A 24,408-nucleotide genomic window follows, 5' to 3' on the forward strand; every position below is an offset into this window, starting at 1 on the left:
GATTTTTACGGAAAAAAACCCTCCTGATTTAAATTATTTTGGACCATCAAGCCAGGTGATTGGTTGAGAAGTGAAATGTTGACTAAAAGTAATCATTGGTTGTTCAAAACAAACACTTAAGAAGTCAAACAATCCTCCAAACCAATTCTCCAGACCTGCCCCTAAAATATCATGATTTTACCATCCAAGAGTGAGTCAAATGGATTTTATGTCCTCAGAATGAACTAAAGCTTTTCATTTAAAAATAAAACAAAAGCAGTTTTACTGCCTGTCTAATTTATTATCTCTTCCCAAATTCTGACATTTTATTGCTAAACCTTCTCATGTTTAATTACAACTAGTAGTTATAATTAGCCCAGCCGATGTGGCTCAGTGGTTGAGTGTCGACCTATGAACCAGGAGGTCATGGTTTGATTCCCGGTCAGGGCAAATGCCTGGGTTGCAGACTCCTTCCCCAGTGGGGGGCATGCAGGAGGTAGCCAATCAATGATTCCCTCTCATCCTTATTGTTTCTCTCTCTTTTTCCCTCTCCCTTCCTCTCTCTGAAATCAATAGAAACATATTAAAAAATGGTTACAATTAAACTTCTCTTACTGTTCTCTTAAGCTGTCAATGGACGGCAGCCATTATCATACAGATACAACTTGAATTAAATGTGCTAGAGCCATGGTCGGCAAACTGCAGCTCACGAGTGTGGCCCCTTGAGTGTGGCTCTTCCACAAAATACCACGGCCTGGGTGAGTCTATTTTGAAGAAGTAGCGTTAGAAGAAGTTTAAGTTTAAAAAATTTGGCTCTCAAAATAAATTTCAATCGTTGTACTGTTGATATTTGGCTCTGTTGACTAATGAGTTTGCCGACCACTGTGCTAGAGCTTCTAATATTAAAATCAGTGATCAGGAGAAGCAAATAACTCAGGTTGTTTACACTTTGGACACATATATTCCTGTCAAAGTACTTTACATATTAATACTTTCCCCCATAGCTAAGAAAGAGAATGCACCAGAGTTATGTTTAGGGGAAAGGTTGTTTTGTTTTGTTGTAAGTAAATCATACAAAATTGGTTGAGTGTTGACTTGGCTCTATTAGTACCTTAATTGCCTGTATGTATCAGATGAGATGATTTATTTCCATGTCTTCAATAACCAGTTATGTATAAATGCCCCTTTAATACTATTTCCCTCAGCCTCTTCTCACCTGAGTGTAACTTTGTGTTGCCATATCAACTACTTATGACAAATTTACCACTCATCCCTTTGTCTAGATTTCCCATGACAAACTGGTGCGACATCCGTTAGTTCTCAAACTAAAAACAATGTTGTATTTTGACCAGATTTCTTCTCTATAAATTATCTATTCAGTAAGCAGAGCTTTATTTTCCCCTCCTACTAGTTTCTTAATCTACTCCCTCTACTGCAGGCCCTTGGTTCATGGTGATATTCCTCTGGGCTCCGTATTGTGAATATTTCCTCTGCTCTATAAGGAAGCCTCCGTTTCGCTGCCAGAGCTCTGCTCCCTGACACTTCTAACATCACTCTCTCTCCTTCCTTAAGTTTGACAGGCCTGGTTTATCATTCCACTAAAAACCTGTGACCTGAATGTGTACTTCCTCTTCTAAAACCCTTTACAAGATTGCCTCCCTCCTTTATTTAGCTGGTGAAGATGCTAAATCACAAAACCCTATTGCTTCAGATCTCTGCAGAAAAATGCACAACTAACCTACCATATGGGAATACCAATACAACTCTGCAAGATTATGTCTCCACTTCCCTATGAGTGGAGAAAATACTACCTAGCCATCACTTTAAAAATTACTACCCAATTGCCCTAGCCGGTTTGGCTCAGTGGATAGACTGTTGGCCTGCGGACTGAAAGGTCCCATGTTTGATTCCGATCAAGGGCACATGCCCAGGTTGCGGGCTCGATCCCCAGTAGGGGGAATGGGGGAGGCAGTCGATCAATGATTCTCTCTCATCATTGATGTTTCTATCTCTCTCTCCCTCTCCCTTCCTCTCTGAAATCAATAAAAATATATTTTTAAAAAATTACTACCCAATAGATTTAAATATCGGGCAGGTCTGGTCAAAGATCATTTAATACAGTTTAACTATTTGGGACTCTGCAATTTGTGGTAATATGGAATTCAATAAGAATAAGGCGAACTGTTTTTGCTATTCTGGAATACCAATAATGCCACAGTTTGGATGAGCTCATTCCGTATCAGGTTAAGAGTTAAGGAAAAAAAAGTAAATGAAGGGCTCCTTAAAAGATCAAATGTATATAATGCTAATTTCTATCTTCTGAGCTATCCTACCTCTAAATCCCTCAAAGCAATTTCATCTTCAGGAACATTTTGTAAAAAGAGACGGGATACTTACATGCTCTCATTAGGAGAGATGCTATCATTTAGATAAGATCCATTGCTGTTTTCCATTTCTGCTAGCCTGATAAAAAACGTAAAAGCTCATTAAAACTTATGTGACTTCTTAGAATCTATTCAAGACCTAATCGAACATTCCTGAAAACTAACGGATAAATCACGTCAAGAGGAGAAAGGAATCCTTCAAATTAAAGGATGTGTGTGTTGGCCGAACCATTTGAGGCAGTGAGTGGTAGACCACAGCTGGTTAGTAGCTTTACATTTATGCTATAAATTATAAGGGAAGGTGTATTTTGTTTTTCTTTTCTCCTTCACAGATCGATCTTCCTTTCACTGAGAACAAGCCTTGGTTTTCACAAGAAAGCTTCCCTAACAACAAATATACTCTGTATCCTTACACTATCCCTTGTTTTTTAAGATCATTAAAGTTTCCCACTGATGACAGACATGGTCAGCAGTGAGAATATTGATAAAGGATAGATTCACAGTAAGTGCTCTACACACCTTCTGCTACCAATTTTTACCTTTGAAAACCTCCTTCACCTCAGCCCATCCAGAGTGGCCCAGTGGTTGAGCATCAACCTATGAACCAGGAGGCCATGGTTAGTTTCCCGGTCACATTCACAGGGCACATGCCTGGTTATGGGCTCAGTCCCCAGTGTGGGAGGCAGCCAATCAATGATTCTCTCTCATCATTGATGTTTCTATCTCTCTCTCCCTCTCCCTTCCTCAATGAAATCAATAAAAATATATATTTTTTAAAAAACAACTCATTCACCTCAGACAATAATAAGGTTTTTATACAACAACAACAAAAAGTTAACCAAACTCTTCCAGATTTATTTAACAAGCATACGATATCTTACAATTAGCAATTCAGTTTTCAGGTATAAAATGATCTCAAACACAAAGAAGGTAAGACAGAAAAGTCCAAAGAGAAGGCAAATCAATTATTCTCTTATTTACAGCATATTATATAAAATAAACACACAAATGGAAAGCCAAAGCTTTCATATTCTCCGTGTAACATAGTATCATTTCTTCACATACTTATGTCTGGTCTAGCAGTTTTCTAAAAAGGTTATATGGTTTCTAAGTCAATTTATTAAACGTGCTCAGTATACAAAACATAACAAAACTATCAGAAATATTTAAAGGCTGGGGTTCGGGGTGATTGTTCTGGACTAATGCTCTTATTATTGTCCAAAACCAACATGCAGTGAAATGGCATGCACGTTAGAGGGCAGGTTGATTAGTAGAAATCAGACAAGTTTGGGGGGGAAAAAGAAAAGATTCGTTTAAAATTATTATAGGTTAGCTTTCCTTGGTTAGTTACTTTAATCAATATTTGCCTGGCATTCAACTAGTCTCATACCTGCTAGCATAATGTTCAATGCGTGAATGAGTATCATCGTGTGAAAGTTGAGGGGACGAGGCAGGCCTATAAGGCAGAAAATGTGATTAGTCACAGATATCATCCTATAATGGAGAAAAGAAAACCCACCACACAATTATGTTATATACATGGCCTAGAATGCTTTTATTCTAATTCTATGGATAATGTACACATTTAGTTGTTCCTGTAGCTTACATATCATCCAATATTTTAAATTCAGGTTGGAGAGAGGATTTCTCATACTTCTGCTTTTATCAAAAGCCATAGAGAGAGATCAAAAACTTCTGTGGAAAGTTTCAATTATAGAAAAGGTTGAGGGAAACAATCTCTGTGTGACATTTTGTCCTATCTTGTAATATCTTGTGTCCTACAGTTCTGAAATTGTTTTAGCACTATGTGGTTTTAAATTTTCAAGTCTACACCTGTGCTATTTATTACATCCTTTTTTTTTTGAATGGGAACTGTACGTTTGCCTAGATTCACAGTTAACAATTTTAGTTCTAAAGAGGCCACTCCAGTCCATGACTTCTTAAGATTCCACATATCAAGACACCTTGGTCTGTGTAATTTTTTAAGGAAGGGATACATCTACCAATTTAGCAGCAGGTATATATTACTGTTTCAGATAATAAAATTGAATGACTCAAAGTTATATTGTAATGCTTTTTAGAAAGAATGACTAAATTCCATATAATGTCACAATATCTGAAATATTTCTTATTAGGGATACGGTGTGCTAATATTCAGAGAGGAAAATAAGAGGGAGGAATTAATTAGCAGGAATTAGTGTATATACTTTTGGGGCATAAAAACCTTTTCTTTGGGTCCACAGACTAGAATTTTGGTGGGGTTAACATTTTTTTCCATTCTTTCACATCTAATCTATTAATTATCCTTGAAGTTGGTATAGTACCGTGGTCGGCAAACTGTGGCTCGCAAGCCACATGCGGCTCTTTGGCCCCTTGAGTGTGGCTCTTCCACAAAATACCATGGCCTGGGCGAGTCTATTTTGAAGAAGTGGCGTTAGAAGAAGTTTAAGTTTGAAAAACTTGGCTCTCAAAAGAAATTTCAATCGTTGTACTGTTGATATTTGGCTCTGTTTTGAAAATCAGTTTGGGCTTGTGCTTTTTGTTTTAACTGGGATAGTACAAAAGGTCTTTTGCGTTTCTCTCCTAACACAGAAAGCCCTTAGGTAAAGGCATGAATCTAAAAGTCAGCAGTAATCTATTCAGTTAGGACTGGTTTAGTCCAATGTCCAAGTAGCATTCAAGGACTTGGTAGAAACACTAAGATATTTGTTTTTTTCTTACATAAAAAAGAAAACCATGTAGTTATCTAGGCTTACATAGGAAATATACTAGAAATCCATCTTTCTTGAAAAAAACAAAACCACAATCATAAAGTTATTACAACACACTACAGCAAATCACTGGGGAACCGATGTGTCCTCTGATAAGTGTCTTATTTAAGAAATCAGTGTTATCTAAGTCGAGTCACCATAACCAAAGGTGGAATGAATTATAAAGACATTTAAACTATCCCGAGGAAATAAAAGGATGACTACCCAAATTACTAGGCATATCCAAAGATTTCCAGGTGAATCTTCACTCTAGTTTTAGAGAGTTAATCTGGTAATTTCTTAGAACCCTGGAGCAGCCCATAATTAGGAAAATGCTTAAGGTTTGTTTTGAAATATTCACTGCAAGTAAAGATAATTTAGTACTTTGATTATTTGGCTTATAAGCCCTATCTATGGAACAGAGCAGTCTTTCAATTATATACATCTTATGAGCTAAAAGCCCACCATCATAAAAAAAATATTTAATGTTTTCCCTTATAATAGTTGCTACGCTGGTAATGTATAGAAGAAAAACCTGAGACCTTGAAGCATAACTATAACAAGAAAACTAGGCAAGTAAATCCAAAACACTTTAATAAAATCTCATACAGAAAATCTTATGCAGAGCTTTAAGTCTTAGCCTTGAGGATAATTCCAGGTTATTTTTCTTATTAATGCACACAGCACCTAACACAGCATGCATAAGCACAAGAGCTCATAATAACCAGAAATCTAAATATATATATATAGTAAAGAAGGTACTTTTTAAGTCAGAAAATTAGCCAAAAGGGAGTACTGGTCAGAAAAGAAGCACTTAAAAACCAAGAATTAGTAAAAGTACAAAACCACTTAGTACAGAAGCAAAACTATGAATGCAAGGCCTTCTAAAACACTTTTCGAAGGGAAAGTAAGAATACCCTTCTCCCTTCCCAGTTCCTAAATACAAAACAATGTACACAGAAGGTTTATTTTTTTTTATATCGTTAATGGCCAATTCCAGTCCACCCACTACCACCTTCTCTTTTGTGAAAATTCCACTAGGTTTTCATTCATTTAGGTTTCAAAGGAGAATAGCTCAAAGAATATTACTTGACTGTCTCATTTGTGGGCAAACAATATAAAATATTTACGCCAGATTTAGTTTTAAATGATATGACAGAAATAGGTAAATAAAGGTTTTGTCAAAGGAAAAAGGAAAGATCTGTACCTCAATAAACTTTCAAACTCTGTGATCCATAGTAAATGGATTAAATGCTGCCATCATCATAGGATTTGTTAACATCAGATAGAATTCTTGCAAAGTAAAACACCTTAGGACCTGGCTCTTCTGCCTGAATAGAATAGCTTTACAGTATATTTTAGAAATTATATAATCCTATGAGGAAGGACCTTAAAAAGATGACTGGTGTTAAAGAAACCAGGAACTTTAGTCTGCTGGGTTTGTTTTCTTCTTTAAAATTAGAACTTCCTACTATTTCTGAATAATCTAGTAAATAAACTTTTATAAGAAGACAAGATGAGGGTATATTTTAGTTGTCTGAGAAGACATTTTAATAAAGGCTGTTATTCATTTTAAAGTTCTTAAAAGTTTAAAACAAACACCCTGTAGTTAAAATCAGTCACACCAAAAACTCATTGAAATAATTTTTTTCTCATGAGTGTATGTATTAAATAAATATTTTTTCTTCTTTCAAGGAACTGTTATTCTTTGCTTATTATTTTGTACTATCTCTATCCATGTATTTTTAAAAATTATTCTTTAGCCTATTTATCTTCTGGATTTTTTTAACTGGTTAAAACTTATCCAACCCAGAGTAAATTCATTTGTTTATCAGGATCCAATCAAGCTGAAAATTTCAGCATATCAATTTTTTAAAAGCTTCTTACTTCTATAAACAAATAGATTACCTGGGTTAGGGGAAACAATTACCAATAACAAGGGACATAATTAAATCTCCCCAAGTTGTTTACGCATGATGATTAAAGAAACCAGGTAGTTCACTACTTATAGCTCCCATATCTCAAAATTAAGGGGAATAATAATGCAGCTTAAAAAAAGATGCCTTACACTTCCTTTAGGCCAATAAAGACCTAAAAGAGACCTCAATTAATTGTTTGCATTTATCACTACAGGATTTAAAAAAGGATCTACTTTAAATTAAATTACACGGTGGAACAATAAAAAAGACTCAATAAAAATAAATTGAATTCTTACACAAGCCTGTCTTCCAAATTGGTCATTTACCCCTTATATATCTGACTTTAAATACATATTTAATAAAGTACACTTTGAAATATAAAAAAACCCCACATGATTTTAAAACATGCACACTGTTTACTAATACATAAATCACAGACCCCCAAAATGAATTTTCTACCATTATAAACTCTGAGATAAATCAATTATCTGTTGGTATCTAATATTAGTATTATTAATACATGCCACTAGTAATAAAGACTGCAGTACATTTTTCTGCTTATGAGCTGAATATTTAGGAGAGAAGAGCAAAGTGAGTTTAGTTAAAAAATGAGCTCATGTATATAATATCAGTCAATTTGCATGGCATTACATGATAAAAAGTCCGCACACCTTACTGAAATTATTCAGCCCTACTCAACATCCCACTATACAACGGATTCTGCTGATATTTAATGATTTACTTATAACAAGCCCTGAAGAATAAACCATCATCCTGTTGAAGGCCTTAAAGCATGGAATCTCAAGGAACATGGCTAAAGAATGGTATTATATAATCAGAAAACTCTTCCCTGCTTATAATTGAATATATAAACATGTCTCCCAGGAACACAACTAACAGCCCAATAATGTCTTTGATGTTCTTTTGAACTCAAGGCCAGGATTTCTGCTCGTTCCAGTTGGACCAGGTGGGGACCTGAAAACCTTAGTCTGATTCTCCTGATCTGTGGTCGATGGCACTCTCAAAGTTTTACCAAGGGGAGAAAAAAATCAAAATGAAACAAAGGAAATCGATATGTCTTTAAAACAAAACAAATAAACAAAACAAAACAAAACAAAAGTTTAAAAATCAGCAAGCGAATGTGTTGGTGGCAGCAGCACCCTTCAGCAGAAGTACTCACGCAGAATCTACCGGCCAGAAGTTGATCAGAGTAACAGGACTGCAAAACAAAAAATGAGGTGGTGAAGAGACACAGGCAAACTCAGCCTCAAAAAAAAAAAAAAAATACTGAAAGGTTAAAATAAATAAAACCTAACCAATTAAGGATAAACCATGGAAAGCAACAGCCAAACAAAAGTGGAAAGTGAATTAAAAGAAAAACCACCAGTGGTGTGATTGCCACCAGAGTTGTGGAGAGAAGAAGGTTTAAGTGAGGTGAAGGCACCCTCAGCTTGATCATGAGAATCATTACTACTTACTGTGAAAGAATTTCCTGTGACTCTATCTTCTTTCAAATAGAAAAAAAAAGTGACTCAATATGACCACACAATCAGATCCAAAGAGACACACATCTGATTTGTGAGGGAGGAAAATCAGAATGAAATATTGGAATCACTCATTTGTAAACAGTCCCGTATTTCTTAAAAGCTTTTAGAGGTAATTTAGCAGTTGGAGCTCGATGTTTTCTGTGTGAGATAAAGTTTTACTTTTGGGAAAGGTCATTGTCATGGGACAATTGACACAGAAAATGCTGATATCAGCCTGTTTTGTTCTTTTCATCTAAAGGAAATCTAGAGAAAGAAATAGGAGAGACTGTTTGCATTTCGGAGTGAAGGAAGGTATTCAGCTGAAAGGAGCTCGAATATACATCAAGTGAGAGTCTGCTTTGCTTTTGCCACTACTCACGTTTCCATGTTGTCCCCCTCTAAGACAGTCTGCACTGGCAGGTAGCCCATTCGGGGATGCTTCGCAAAATACCTTTTGGTTCGAAATTTGTTTTTTAGTACCTTGGCAAAGTCACGAACATCTTCTCCTGATGTAGTCTGAAAGGGAAATTGGGTTGACATCAGACTTGGGAAAGTAAGACCTCCATAAGAAGGACCACTCCAGTGCTCCAACTCAGGGCATTAGTTCTGTAATCTCGGAGAGAGTAAGGGTTGAGAGCAAAGGCCTTGAAATCAGACAAAACCAGGGTTTTGAAACCAGGCCTGGCATTTACTAGTGGGATTAACTTGGGTGAATGAGGCTCAGATCCCCTGTGAAATGGGGACAATCATACCTCAAGAAGTTGTTACACTGAATAAATGAAGTACCTCAACTACTGGGCTACTCAATAAGTGGTAATTTCTAGAAGTCTTAAAGTCGAAAAGTTAACCTTAAGTTTCGCCACACTTTATGGTATTTTAAAAATGTACTATTGTCCACACTGGTACCATGTTTCACCCACTCAATATATTCACAGCATGGCTCATTCTCCATCATCAAATACCTTTGCAAAAGGAATCAAAGAGAGAAAGACCATGGAAAAACTGAGAGGATCACTCTGACGATGTTAGAGAGAAATACTCTAAAGCAGAGCTTCTAGAATTGAAGTGTGTGGGAACCACCCACAAATCTGGAGAAAAATGCAGGTTTTGCTTGAGAAAGTCAGGGGCAGGGCTTGACGTTCTGGGTTTCTAATAAGGAAGCTCCCAGGCAATGCCAGTGCTGCTATTCACAGTCTGTGAATAGGAAGCAGCTAGTGTTTAAGGGACATTGGATTTACACCCAGGTCTGTCTAACCACCAGGTCTAGGCCCTTACCTTCCTGCCAGTGATTTTCCAAAGTTCTGCTAGCCACTTAATATTTACCCAAATCAACATCTTAGAAGGCTCCACCTCTCCATTCTGGAGCCTTGGGCAAATTATTTAACCTTAGGAGCTCAGAGCCCTCATCTATAAAATGGGGGGTAAAAATAATAGCAATTTCACACTGAGTAGTTTAAAAGGTAAACACCTAGCATTTGCTTGACAAGTGTTAGTATATAAAACAGACAGGAGATGAGCAAGATTGCTAGAAAGGAGTATATTATGAATTTTGGGGAACCCACATTATACCCCTAAACCCAACATGCCCCATGACCATAAAACCTCTCCACAGGACTGCTAGGGCTGTGCAAAAGAAATGTGAAAATGTCTTCCCTACAGCCAATGCAAACGGAAGAAAAACCTATTTATTCACTCATCAGTATTTGTTGAGTGTCTACAACAGTCCACCTGTGCCAGCCCTTGCCCTATGCACTAGGGGTAAGGTAAATCCTGGCACCACAATTTGGAGCCACTTTAGCTGGGGAACATCTGGGGAATGTAGACATTACAGCATTACACGAGATCAGTAATACTGTCCCAAATGGAAATTTCTCCCAGGTGAACTAACTCACACCAGGGAGGCATCCAGCTTACCGGAGTGCAATATTCCACCATGGGGTAGTGCATTTTATGGCCTTTTGCAACTCGACCAGAAAAAAAGCAACTTTGGCAGATGTCGTAATTAAAGTGCTTCAGACTCCTGTACCTGGTAAAGAACAAAAGCAAACACGTATGTATTTCTTCAAATCAAATTCCCAAAGAACATTCTTTAATAAACCTTCTTCCACCCTGTCTTAATTCTAAAACCAGCCTTCGGTGCTCATTAATCCCACAATGTAAGTGATTACCTTCCTACCTCCAGAATGGTCTGGTGCTTCTCCTACAGTATCAACACATTTTTGGCAGAAAGATTAGCCTATAACCATATGGAAGGAGGGAAGAAAAATTCAGTTCTTATTTAAACTCCACTAGGAACTCTTTCAGATTAAATACAAAGATACTGGCAAACTTCCCGTTTTTTGAAGACCAAATACTAGAATTTGAAAGAACTTTCAGGAGAGACAGATCCATGTATTGTAGGCCCCCTATCCATCATGGGAACAAAAATTTTCTGAAGCAGCCCTAACCGGTTTGGCTCAGTGGATAGAGCGTTGGCCTGTGGACTGAAGGGTCCCAGGTTCGATTCTGGTCAAGGGCATGTACCTTGGTTGTAGGCACATCCCCAGTAGGGGGTGTGCAGGAGGCGGCTGATCGATGTTTCTCTTTCATCGATGTTTCTAACTCTCTATCCCTCTCCTTTCCTCTCTGTAAAAATCAATAAAATATATTAAAAAAAATTTTCTGAAGCAGTTTTTTAAATAAAGATGAGCCCGGCCTGTGTGGCTCAGTGGTTGAGCATCAACCTCTGAACCAGAAGATCATTCAGTTCCCAGTCAGGCAAATGCCCTAATTGCAGGCTCGATCCCCAGTGGGGTCATGTAAGAGGCAGCCAGCCGAATGATGTTTCTCTCTCATCGGTGTTTCTATCTCTCTATCCCTCTCCTTTCCTCTCTGAAATCAACGAAATATATAAACATATATATGAAGCAATTTCATAAAACTAAAGAAAATTAAACATGAACTTTCCATTAAAATAAATCTCTTTAAATTACTTTTTCTGGTTGATTGACATGATTCATCTTCAGAGAGTTACTTGGATAATCTCTTTTATCTGTCTCTCTTCAGAAATCCCTTACCACATTACCCACAAATGATAACTGAAGCCCCAAGAAAGGACAAAAATTGGATTAGATGAAAGAATGTATAATGTGTGCATACTAGACGGTACATTTTGAATAGTGTATCCTTTGTTTCACACTCTCTTCACATTTCGCTTTCTCAGGTAAGAATTTTAGCCAATTCAAATAAACATATTCCTTATGTCAATTATGGGAAATGGCGGGGGTGGGGGAGATACCTTTTTTAGATCCCAACCATCTTTAGGGGAAGGGGGGAGCCGGGAGGAAAGAGAAGTACTAATTCCTAAAATAATCGAATCTGATAAGGACAAAAGGAGTGAATGTGAAAATGCTCTTAGATCTTCCAAAGCATTCTTTTTTATTTTTATAAAATTTCCCCTATGCATCTTACTAGTGAGGGGAGCTCACAAAAAAAGGAATGTAATGCTCTTCCCTATGGCTCCCACACCTGCCCCTGCCATAGCATCATTCTTACGTGCGAAAACCAGGAAAACCAGGATGGAAAGAAGGTGTCCTTTGCAAGCCCTGCCTACTCAGTGTTGTCTCTCTAGGCTTTAGAAACCTCTAACGCAGTGGTTCCCAACCTTTTTTTGGCCATGCCCCACCTAAGCATCTCTAAAATCCTAATGTCCCCCCTCCCCGTGACATATACATTGAGTGGCCAGATTATTATGATCTCTGAAAGCATAATAATCTGGCCACTCAGTGTATATACTATATAATAAAAGGTTAATATGCAAATTGTCCCCTAGACCAGGAGTTCGACCAGCAGGCAGGCCGGCCAACCTCCCATGTCCCCTCCTCTGGCCAGGCTGGCCGGACCCCACCCATGCACGAATTCATGCACTGGGCCTCTAATATATATATATTATACACACACACACACACACACACACACACACACACACATACGCTGAATGGCCAGATTATTATGTGTTCAGAGATCATAATAATCTGGCCACTCAGTGTAATTCTTATTATTCAAAAAGTGAACTCCTAGTCACGTGGAGGAAGCCTAAAAGGCCATTCACTTGGTCTAAACAAGCTCCCAAAGAACATGGCATCCATGAAAGAGAAAAATAAAAGAATGAAAGGACAGCTGAAGTACTGAGGAAGAAGTCATTAAGAAATTGTTAAAATTATAATATGAAGTGATATGAAAAAACAGCAAATAAAGTTTCAAAACATAATAGAGAACTGAAATACATAAATATGTCACAATATACTGTATATGAGGCCCCTAGAACCATAAGAAATGCAAAAAATACACTGTTAATAACTCATTCTCGAATTGCCCCCCTTAAAAATCAAATTGCTCGCCCCCCCCCCCCCCCCGTGGGGCCTGTGCCTCATGTTGGGAACCACTGCTCTAAAGCTTTGTAAAACCCCTTTGTAAAGAGCATGAAGTATGGAAGGACAGAGCACACAAATGACACAAAGTAGTTATTAGGCAACCAAGTATTAAAACAAGTCCAAGCATAACCAGGAAGAGTATTTACTTAGCGACTAAGTGGATTCTGAACAGGCATAGACTATAGTTTACAACTTTATGGCTTAGTCATCGCTAAGGAAACCTTCATGTTGACCCAGATGTTTAAATACACCATCATTTCAGAATTTGGATTAGGGATTATTGTTCAATAAGATGAATCCATTTAAAAATATTCTGTCTCCCCAAACAGGTCGACAAGGCGGAAGGTTTAAGAGCCAGTTGTTTTCTGTGACAGTTTAAGAATATCAGAATAACCTGCTTTGTTTCTTATCTCTTTTTACTTTTAAATTTATAAGGAACATTTTCCTTTTATAGCTGCTTTGTGAATCTTTCATTTACTTGCATACTTTATATTCCCTTAGAAGTTCATTAGGATACTATGTGAAGAGCCTAATCAGATTCACAGATAGAGAAGTTCCAGGGTGCTTAAAACAAGTCTTATTACTTTAGGGGGGAAAATGGTACAAAGTTAATAAGAGACTGAGCTACCATGACGGGTCTCCCAAAATAGAATCATTCCTTAGTTTTATAACTAATTCTTGGATACTGCCTATAAACAGAAAAGACCATGAAAAAAAAAAAAGACAGATGGTCAAAATGTTTTGGTTGCAGGAAGGCGGAGGCACAGTTTATCTGTATACTGTTGACGGACACATATCTTAGTGGATCCAGGCAGTCAGTCGTGTTCACCCAAGACTGTGCCTCTGCAGAGCTGAAAAGCACAGGTGGAGAGAGACACCTGCCTAAAGAGCCAGATCCACCAAAATAACGCAGTGATCAGGGGCGTGATGGATCACCTCCTCTCCCACTTGGAAGACTAACAGCAACTGGTACAAGAGGTAAAAGATCAAGGCATTAAAAGGCAAGAAAGGACATGAAAAAAAATTGACATTTGGGGGGCTCCTAATACCTGAATCCAATGATTGGACATTCCTTGCAGATGTTACACTTGGCCTGATGCTTGGCGGTTTCCGCAGCAGCCACTCTGTGCAGGACTGGCAGCCACACCATGGACTGGGGTTCCAGCCTCATCCAGTCTAGGAAGAGGGCCGCTTCGATCTCGGGCTTATTATTGGCCTGCAGAGACAGGAGGGAGAGTGAAGGCGGGGTGGGGGGAGGGAAGAAGGTGAGAAAGTAAAGGAGACACATATCAGTTGAGGTCATAAGTTAAAAGAAAAAAAGCAGTAAGTTGTACAATGAAGGCCAGTTTTTGCAGTTCATTTCTACAAATGGTCCCCCTAACATTCACATGAGCCATCTACCCCTAAGGCTGTGAGCTGCCATTACTCTGGCTATGAGATGACAAGCAAATAAAAAACAAACTAATGGAAAGCAAAATACACACCTGAGTGAGACTATATTGAGCTCCAGTGTTTGAGCAGATACATAAGTTAGCCAAAAGTAAAAGATAAGTGTTTATTGATAAAATTTCAAAGGAGGAAAAAAAATAACCCAGAAGTATTGATTCCTTTTTCTCTAAAGAATCTATTTCTCAATGTGTCATAGAATCATAATGAAGAGGTTTCAAAATTCATCTGGTCCCAAAGCTTCATTTTACAGACAAAAACAAAACAAACAAATAAAAAACAGCAAAAACAAAAAACACCAGACGTAGATGAGAGAAGTAGTTTTTCAAAGGCCATACAACTAACTGGTGGCAGAGCTGATACTGAATGCAAACCACCAGGCCTACTGTTTTCTTGGTGACCTGCTGTTTCTTTATCTGTCTGTGTCTTTATTTTCCCTCTTTCCTTCTTCCTCTTTCAAAGTCTAAATTTTAATAAACACCATTCCACCAAGGAGTACAATGATTTTAGAAGCTCAAAATATATTTACCCATCACTTGATTTATATATTATCATAGTCGTGCATTTTAATTAGACCTTGCTTTTTTTACCCCATAAGACTGTTTAAATTTTTTTATATTGTTAGATTGATCCATACATTGATGACTTCCTTTTTGTTTTTCATTCCTTTAGTATCTGCTGGTGGTGAATATCTCAGGTTTTATCTGAAAAATCTCTTTTTTATCCAAAAAGAGATAGCTATCTTCATGGGACATAGATTTTTAGGTTTGGGGGGTTTTATTTTTCCTTTGTTATAGCACACTGAAATATTATTCTACTTTTAGCTCACTTTCTCTGCTGCTACTGCTAAGAAGTCAGCAGTAAAGCTGACTGTTGTTCCTTTGAAGGCAATTCATCCTTTTCCTGTCTTGTATTGTGTCTCTAGGGTTTTATTTATACTTTGTAGGATTAACTGAGCTTCTGGAACCTGAGGGTTCGAGTCTTTAGTCAGCTCTGGAATCTTCTCAGTCATCATCTCAACATATAGTTTCTCTTCTCTATCCCCTGTCTGCTCTGCTTACAGAAATCTGTAAGATAAATGTAGACTTTTTCTATCTAGCCTGCATTTCTCTAGTTTTCCCTTTTTTGTCCTTTATGCTTCGTTGCAAACAATCCCTTCTGCCTGGAATCTATTTCTCTCTTTAGAATCATTCAATCTGATGTAAGCTCATACAGTATATTTTAAACTTTGGTTATTGTACTTTTTAATATCTAAAAGTTCTAGTTGGTCATTTTGTTGTTGTTGTTAATTTTTAGAGAGAGTGGAAGGGAAGGGGAGAGACAAAGAGAGAGAAACATCAATTGGGTGACTCCCAACTGGTGCTGGGGATCGATCCCGCAACTGAGGTATGTGCCCTTGACAGGAATCAAACACATGACTTCAGTCCATGGGCCAACACTCTATCCACTGAGAACAAACCAGCTACTGCTAGTTGGTCATTTTAAAGGTCACTTCTAAAGTTTGTGGTTCCCTGCAGATATTTTTCAATGTCTGTTATTTTCTCTTAAACAAAGTAAACATAGTTTTCAAAAAATAATCTAATGATTCCAAGACATAAAATTACTGTGGATCTGTTTCTGTTGTCTGCTACTTCTGCTGCTTTTTGCTCACCTTGATTTCTTGTGTGCTTTTTTTTTTTTTTTTTTTACCATGTACTACATTGACCTGAATATATTTTTTTGAGGTGCTTTGGAGCCCTTGACTGAAAATGCCTTCTCCAGTACCGATTTTCATTCACTTTGCCAAGAACCCAAGGGCACCACCTTTTCTGAGACCAATTTAAACTGAATATATGATGGATATTTAGTATCATACAGGCAATGTGTATTTGAATTGCAAACCCATGTTGCTTTCTTTGAATGTGGTTTGCTAATAAAGACTCTATTCACATTTCACATAGGAAGGCAGTAGTATTTAGATCCACAGGTCACTTGCCTTGCAACACCCACCACATCAGCAGTACCAGTCATTACCCCCGATGACAAATTTTCCAACATTGTAATGAGTTGTTTAACCTTAAATTTCCTAGCTGCAAATGGTGTCAATTCAAGCTTCTGATAAAAGCTTTTGTCGAGCACTTTTTGAGGTACTTTGTGGAAAATGTAAAAGATGAAAGGGACCCACAGAAATGAATTCATCTTGCAATGGCACCACAGAGCTGTTAAGACCTTTAGCAGTCATAGAACTCAAGCTCTTAACCAACGCTAGCGTGTTCTCCTAGCTTCTATATAAACACCACCCGTGCGTGAGAACAAACATCCTTAATGGACGATCTTGAATATTTGTGCCCAGGGAGCCCTGTTAAAAGTGTCTTCAGCCTGAGCTGAAATCCACCAGCAGAACGAATAGAATTGAGGCTCCAGGAGTTTGACCCCTGCTTGCCACTTATGGGCTGTGTGACCTTGGGAAATTAACTTTATCTCTCTGTGTCTTAATTTTCTTCTGCCATGAAATGGAACTATTAATAGCGCCTATCTCATAGAGTTGTTGTAAGATTTAAATGAGTTAACAAGTGAAAGGCACTTGGAACAGTGTCTAGCACATTGAAAGGGCCATGTCAGTATTTGCTGTTGTTACTGTCATTATAATTATCCATCTGACCAGAAACCCAGAAGTCTTCAGCCTTCTAACAGCCCTTTAAGTATTTTACCAAAGCTGTCATGTCCACGCATGTCCACGCCACTTCATCCCTACTTCTTTTATTTCTTCCTCATATGACATGGCTTGATTTGCCACTGTCCTTTAGAAAATTACTAGAGGCTTGGTGCACAAAATTTGTGCATGGGGGGTGGGTCCCTCAGCCCAACCTGCACCCTCTCCAATCCGGGAGCCGTGATGGCTAAGGCACACTCCCTGTGGTTCTCTGCTCACTGTGGGGCTTGGCCACTCTGCACCCGCTGCCCAGAGGCTCTCCGTGGGCCAGAGGCCCTCCGCGGCCAGGGCGGGATGCTTGCCTCGTTGCCACGGTGATGAAGCAAGCATTCCGCCAGGCTGCTCACACTGCCCGCTCTCAGTGGCCGCCCCCTCTGGACTGGGGGACTCCGGTGGGGCTGAGGGGACTGGGCACTGCCATCTTGTGGCTATGGGCACCGCCATCTTTGTGATGGAGTTATGGTTAATTTGTATATTACCCTTTTATTATATAGGATTCTTCAAATATGATCTGCTGGGAATGGTCCCTCCATTTCTCATCTAATATAACTGGATGACTTGCTTCTGTTCAATACTACAGGCTCGCACAGGGTTTCCACTCAACTAAAACCTCTGGGTCAATGTTTCCCAGTGTATCCAGCAGATCAATCATCCAGCAAAATGCTTCATAAAAAGGTTAAATGAATTAAGGAAACACTGCATATTATACCCACCTCTTAAAATTCTTAATGTACATTGACATATTAGAAGTGAAGAAGGTCATCAGTAAAGAAACATGTTAAATTTTGTTTAGCCTCAGAATTTCCTACACTTGTTATTCAGTGATCACAAGACATCCCCCCCCCCATTTTTTTTTAACTTCTAAGGCCTGTGAACACCACAAGTTACTAATGCTCTATTGGGTATGACAGAAAATTATGATTTTGGCTGGTTCCGGTGATTCCTCCATTCTGTACTTATTCATTTGGATTTGTTTCCTCTCACTTCTGTCAAAGACTGTCCTGTCAGTTTGATCCCAGTGTACACTGTACAATCTCATCATTACCCTTAAAAATCCTGTCTCTTACAGTCCATGAATTAGCCATTATACCCAACTCTGTATATTCTGTACATTTTAAAACATGCGTTCTGTCTTCATCAAAAAGTCACTGGTGAAAATATCAAACATTTAGCCAAGGTCGAACATGAGCCACGTCCTAGCCGGTTTTGCTTGGTGGTTAGAGCGTCAGCTCTCGGGCTGAAGGATCTCAGGTTCAATTCCAGTCAAGGGCATGTACCTTGGTTGCAGGCTCAATCCCCAGCCCCAGTCGGGGCACATGAGGGAAGCAACCAATCAATGTGTCTCACATTGATGTTTCTCTCTCTCTGTCTCTCCCCCTCCCTTCCACTCTCTCTGAAAAATCAATGGGAAAAAAAATATCCTTGGGTGAGGATTAACAAAAAAACAACAACACAAAAAAACAAAACAAAAATGAGCCACATCACCAGAACCTGTACCTCAGGTCAACACAAATCCAGGATTCAGCCCTGACTGTTGAAGTGTGACTCTTTCCAGTTATTGTCTAAACTCTACTGCACACGTTTCTCATCTTGTACACAAAGACACAGTGAGAGACTTTGTCAAAAGAACTACAAATTTCAGTTACAATATGTCCTATAACAATCTCTTGCTCCACTGGTCTTGAAACTGACTTTATCAAAATAACCAACCCCTTGTAGCTAGGGGAGAAACCATTACAGAAAGGCAGTAAACTGAAAAGCACCACCAGTTCATTTAAAGCATGGGTTTATTGATGTTTAATCTGAACCTATGTATTTTTTCTGAATTGGGTTTAAATGATCGTTTGGTTAATGATGGAGTCAAAGACATGCTGCAGAGTAGGAATTCATGCCTAATATGGAAAGCAAAATATAGCAGAAAGCTTCTATTCATTCTGGAAGACCAAACAATAATCTGAGCATGAGTCAGCAACAAATGTAGGTGAAAACCATAAAAGAATAAAAGGAAATAGCATGTCTGTGATGTATTCCTAAAGGCATAGCAAGTATTGCGTGAGGAAGTGATCTCATTGCCCTCGGTACTATTCAAATCCTTCTGGGAAAATGGTGTCTAGCTCTGGTGGCTACAGCTGACCCAGCATTTAGAGAAGGCTTGGCAGAAAGACACAACAATAATTAAAGGGGTTGAAAGACCTCCGAGAATAGCTTAAGAAAATTGAGATTATTTAGCCATGAAGGAAAAAAAAATAACGAGCAAGAAAGAGTAGCTAAAGGGGAGATTTCAGAACAGTTTTCAATTATGTGAGTAGCTCTTGCGTAGGGGCCTGTGACCAGCTGTTCAATCTCTCCACTGAGGACAGAACAAGAAGAAACAGGCTTAAGCAGCATGAAGAATTTAGGTTGTAACTCATATGGAAGAATTTCCTGATTCTGAAAGTTGTTAAAGCATTAGTGTGAATTACCAAGGGACGCTATAGACATTTCTCCTCTTTCAAAATATTACAGATTCTCCAGCTCCTATGATGCAAGATCCTTCATTTGGGCTCCTTTAAAACTGCTCGCCTATGCCAAATGACATCACTGAAGACAAGGCACTGGGATTCACAGTCTCATTCTGTTTCCATCTTTCATTTTTACTACAAACCATTCTCTATCCAGGTGATATCCCCTCTCCCCTTGTTTAGCAATAAAGAAAGAAAGAATTATAAATCAGGCAAGCTTCATAAACATTCTATCAGAGATAAAACTTTTAAAATCCAGCATTCTGATCATTCTAGAAAAAAAAAAACAAATATGGATAGAGTGGAATGGCAGGAAGTTGTTGAGGTCAAAGGACAGGTACGCTGGCACTGGGTTGAGATCATCCTTGTTGATTCCATTATTTGCTGACATTTGTAGACACCTCAGATATCTTCTCTTGGTATGAAGGGTGACCTTGCCCTCACTCCTAAATGCCATTCTTGAACCATCTAAGCAAAAACTCTAGGAATGGGCCATTTAGCCCTAGGTGTGTGTGGGTTTTTTGTCCCTTATTTTTGGCAATACCGCCTTTTCCCTCTGTGATAGCCACACATTAAAAGCATGTTGTGTTTCCACTCCTTCTCTGTGGTCCTCACCTATTAGCAACTCTCTACCAGAGCATGGAGATCAGGGGAAGGACTCAGTGTCCCTACAGCCTCTCCATTACAGCACACTGCACGGTTGCTTTATACAACTGTCACCTTAACAAGGTATAAAAATAGTTAAAGGGATCCCAATTATCTGCAACTTCTAGCCAAAGGATGTAATTACCAATATAACAATGTGAAATGATATTACGTAGCAAGTTTAGAGTTAGGGGATTTGCCAGGGTTCAGAATAACTTCTGGGTTTCTTACACATTGTGCTTCCCATAAATTCCTAGGCACTAAAGGACCAGGCCCAAAATGGCTGCCAGGGGGTCAACCTGAATACTTATTTTTCTCTGAGGATATGGGTTCATGGCCACAGAAGAAGTGTGATGGTAATATTTCCCAGCAAGCCCTACATCCCAGCTACCAGACACATATAAAGTTTTTTTTCTTTTTATTTTTTTTAGTTTTTTTTAACTTTGTGTGTTTGTTTGTGTATATCCCTTAATTTATTGTTGTAATTACACATGATCTTCCTACTTTTTTCCTTTTAATTTTTGCACTTGCTTTATAAGTGGTTGACCCATTACTTTTACTAAATGTTTGCCTTTACCAAAGTGAGAATTTCTTTCCCCTATTTTCTTTCTTTCTCTTTTAATCCTTACCAGGGGATATTTTTTCCAATGATTTCCAGATAGAGTGAAAGGAGGGGGGTGGGGAGAGAAACATCGATGTGAGAGAGACACATCAATTGGTTGCTTCCTGCACGCACCTCTACTAGGGCTGGGAAACCTGCAATCCAGGTACATGTCCTTGACCAGGAATCAAACCTGAGACCCTTGGGCCGATGCCAAACAGGCCAGGGCAAGCTTATTTTTAAGAGAAGGGAATTGGCATCTCAATTGTGAGAGGTTTTTTAAAAATCATGTCGATACTTTAAAAACTGGGGGAAAATAGCATAGCAAGAATTAAACACGTAAGAGATTGTACCCAGTAGTTCTCAGATGATGAAAAGGAACTATTGCCCTAGAAACAATACTTGCCTAAAACTCCTTTGTTTCTCCCCTAGATTGCAGGTTACTTAAGGACAGAAACTACACTTCTGTCCCCTCCAACAAAGTTTGCTAAATTGAAGGATGAATAGCAATTAAGTAGCAATGTGATCACAATACAAATTTTTAATATCTAAATGAGCTTAAAAATGAAAAAAAAAAAGCCTAGTCATCCGGAAGAGTGAAAAGAATTAAACTTATAAGGTTTGTCTAAGGAGCAGAAGTCAAAATAAGTACATTATTGAACTGCCCAAAGTTTACTTTGAGATAGTTTTTTTTTCTCTTTTTTATTGATTTAAGAGAGGAAGGGAGAGGGAGTGAGAGATAGAAACATCAATGATGAGAGAGAATCATTGATCGGCTGCCTTCTGCACACCCCCCTACGGGGGATCGAGCCCACAACCTGGGCATGTGCCCTGACCAGGAATCGAACTGTGATCTCCTGGTTCACAGGTCAACACTCAACCACTGAGCCACGCCGGCTGGGCTAAAATAGATTTTTTTAAGTTAATGTCTGGTTCATATGTTATGTTATCACACACAAAAGGCTAATAGTCTATTTCTAGATTTGGAGGATATGTTTAGAAGATAGGAATGGCTTAAAATATAGGAATCCACAAAGTTCATACTGGGGGCCTTCAAGGGAACCCCATAAGCAGGCAGGCATGCTCTATCTCAGTGGTTCTCAACCAAGAACCATTCTGTATCCCAGAGAACCTCTGACAATGTCTGGAGACATTTTTAGTTATCACAACTGGGGAAGGGGTTGCTACTAGTGTCTAGTAGATAGAAGCCAGGATCCTACTAAATGTACAACAATGCACTGAATAGCCCCCCACAACAAAGAATTATCTGGGCCAAAGTGCCAGCAGTGCCAAGATTGAGAAACCCTGCCATAATGTTAACATCTTACATTACCACGGTTCATTTGTTGAAAATAAAAAAACCAACATGGGTACATGACTATTAACTAAGCCCCAGACTTCCTTGGGAGCCCTGGAGGGTGCCTAACAGGTAGGCTGCTATCTTCTACATCAGAGAAACTTAGAAGCTATGATAGGCCTGTTCAACTACTGTTGCTATGAGACAAAGGCCACACTAGTTAAGAGATTGTGAATAGAGGAAAAAAGAGAATAAAAAAAAAATTAAAAAGAGCTAGCTGAAAGTTACAAGGGAACATGCTAAAATCATAGCGCCTGATTTGAAAATAAGTTGCTTCTCAAATAGACAACTCTATCCTATATAATAAAGAGGTAATATGCAAATTGCCATCACGCCATTGCACAAGATGGCCACCCCCATGTGGTCACAAGATGGCCGCCCCATGTGGTCACTAGATGGGTGTCACAAGATGGCTGGCAGGGGAGGGCAGTTGGGGGCAACCAGGCCTACAGGGAAGGGCAGTAGGGGGCGACCAGGCCTGCAGGGCAGGGCAGTTGGGGGCAACCTGGCTGGCAGGGGAGGGCAGTTGGGGGCAATCAGGCTGGCAGGGGAGCAGTTAGGCGTCGATCAGGCTGGCAGGGGAGTGGTTAGGGGGTGATCAGGCTGGCAGGCAGAAGCGGTTAGGGGCAATCAGGCAGGCAGGTGAGCAGTTGGGAGCCAGCAGTCCTGGATTGTGAGAGGGATCGGGCCTAAACCGGCAGTCGGACATCCCCCGAGCGGTCCCAGATTGGAGAGGGTGCAGGCTGGGCTGAGGGACACCTCCCCCACCAGTGCACAAATTTCGTGCAACGGGCCTCTAGTCTAATATATTCCAGGACAAAGAGCAGAAATTGTGCAAATAATTATCCCACACAAGATAAGGCAGGTTAGCTAGTATAAGAGTGTGCCTGTGTTGTGTGTGTGTGTGTGTGTGTGTGTGTGTGTGTGTGAATGTACATTTTCATTTTATTTAGCAGGGTTCCTGCCCATTTAGAGGAAAAACAATAACTAAATATATAACTAAATATATTAATATTAAATACATTCATATGCATGAATCGAATTTCCAAACATTCTTATTGATCAACTTAGGGAAGACAATGGGGACAAACCAGCAATTTTTAAAAAGGTTAATCTCTCTTTCCTGGACATTTTCTTTTTTAAAAAAATATGTTTTGCCCAGCCGGTGTGGCTCAGTGGCTGAGCTTCAACCTATGAACCAGGAGGTCATAGTGCAATTCCCCATCAGGGTACATGCCTGGATTGCAGGCTCAATCCCTAGTATGGGTCATCATTGATGTTTCTATATGATAGAAACATCAACATCAATAAGCTGCCTCCTGCATAACCTCTGCCGGGGATTGAGTCTGCAACCCGGGCACGTGCCCTGACCAGGAATTAAACCGTGACCTCCTGGTGCATGGGTTGATGCTCAACAACTGAGCCACACTGGCCAGGCTCTCCTATCTGGCCATTTTCATTTGCTGCTTTCACTCGTAAAATGTTCCCTTCAAAAAGCCAACTGACAATTTCAATATCATGGCCACTGTTAATAAGTAATGGCACTAGTAGCTGACAACCCAACATTTCTGGCCATGATTGTAAAAGGCCCTAATGTTTGGAAAGATTTGCTGAATTTAAATGGATCAAAATTGTTTTGTGAATTACAGTCTGTACACAAAGATTTAGAACTACAAGGAGATTGACTAGCCAGGGTCAGACTGTATAAGGACAGGCAGTTCTTGACTGTTGCTTGAGCTGTCATTATAATTTCTTTAACAACCTCTAAATCTACCAAGGGCATCAATGGACTATTTTACATAAGAGAGAAGTCTGCACCAGCAATGAACATAAAAGGAGGAACAAGAACAAGTTGTAAAGAATATTAATGACTCTTCTTCCAAACAGTCCCAATTTTTATGAAAATCAAATGAGTGATAAAAAAATCTATAAAACTATATGAAACCTGCATGTAACAAATAAAACAGAAGGAAGGTGGTATTTTGATCCTGTTAGACACAAGATACTTACATTTTACCTTTGAGTTGCTAATAAAAATATAGTGTACAAACACAAGGAATCATTTATATGAGGTTCCACATAATATTTTCTCACATCCTGCTACTTCTATTCAGAGAACAGCTGGTCTCATGTGAAAGGCTACACGTACTATATGTACAAGACTGTTTTCCATATCTTATATCTGTTACAAAAGTT

General features: G+C 39.0%; 1 protein-coding gene across 5 annotated transcripts in view; it reads right to left on the reverse strand.

Moving 5' to 3' along the window:
• Window positions 1-24,408, reverse strand: part of DMD (dystrophin) — a 1,914,059-nt gene that overhangs the window by 47,763 nt on the left and 1,841,888 nt on the right. For 3 of the 5 annotated variants that reach the window (XM_054720874.1, XM_028129748.2, XM_008154598.3), the window contains 6 exons: window positions 14,020-14,186; window positions 10,473-10,584; window positions 8,938-9,074; window positions 8,213-8,251; window positions 3,754-3,819; window positions 2,377-2,442 (listed from right to left, as the gene is read on the reverse strand). In XM_054720874.1, the coding sequence (XP_054576849.1) occupies window positions 2,377-2,442; window positions 3,754-3,819; window positions 8,213-8,251; window positions 8,938-9,074; window positions 10,473-10,584; window positions 14,020-14,186 (587 nt within the window). The remainder of the gene's footprint in view (window positions 1-2,376; window positions 2,443-3,753; window positions 3,820-8,212; window positions 8,252-8,937; window positions 9,075-10,472; window positions 10,585-14,019; window positions 14,187-24,408) is intronic. The other 2 variants (XM_054720886.1, XM_054720891.1) reach the window with 2 other exon arrangements.

Source organism: Eptesicus fuscus, chromosome 1 (assembly GCF_027574615.1).
Source record: "Eptesicus fuscus isolate TK198812 chromosome 1, DD_ASM_mEF_20220401, whole genome shotgun sequence".
In the NCBI taxonomy this organism is placed as follows: domain Eukaryota; kingdom Metazoa; phylum Chordata; class Mammalia; order Chiroptera; family Vespertilionidae; genus Eptesicus; species Eptesicus fuscus.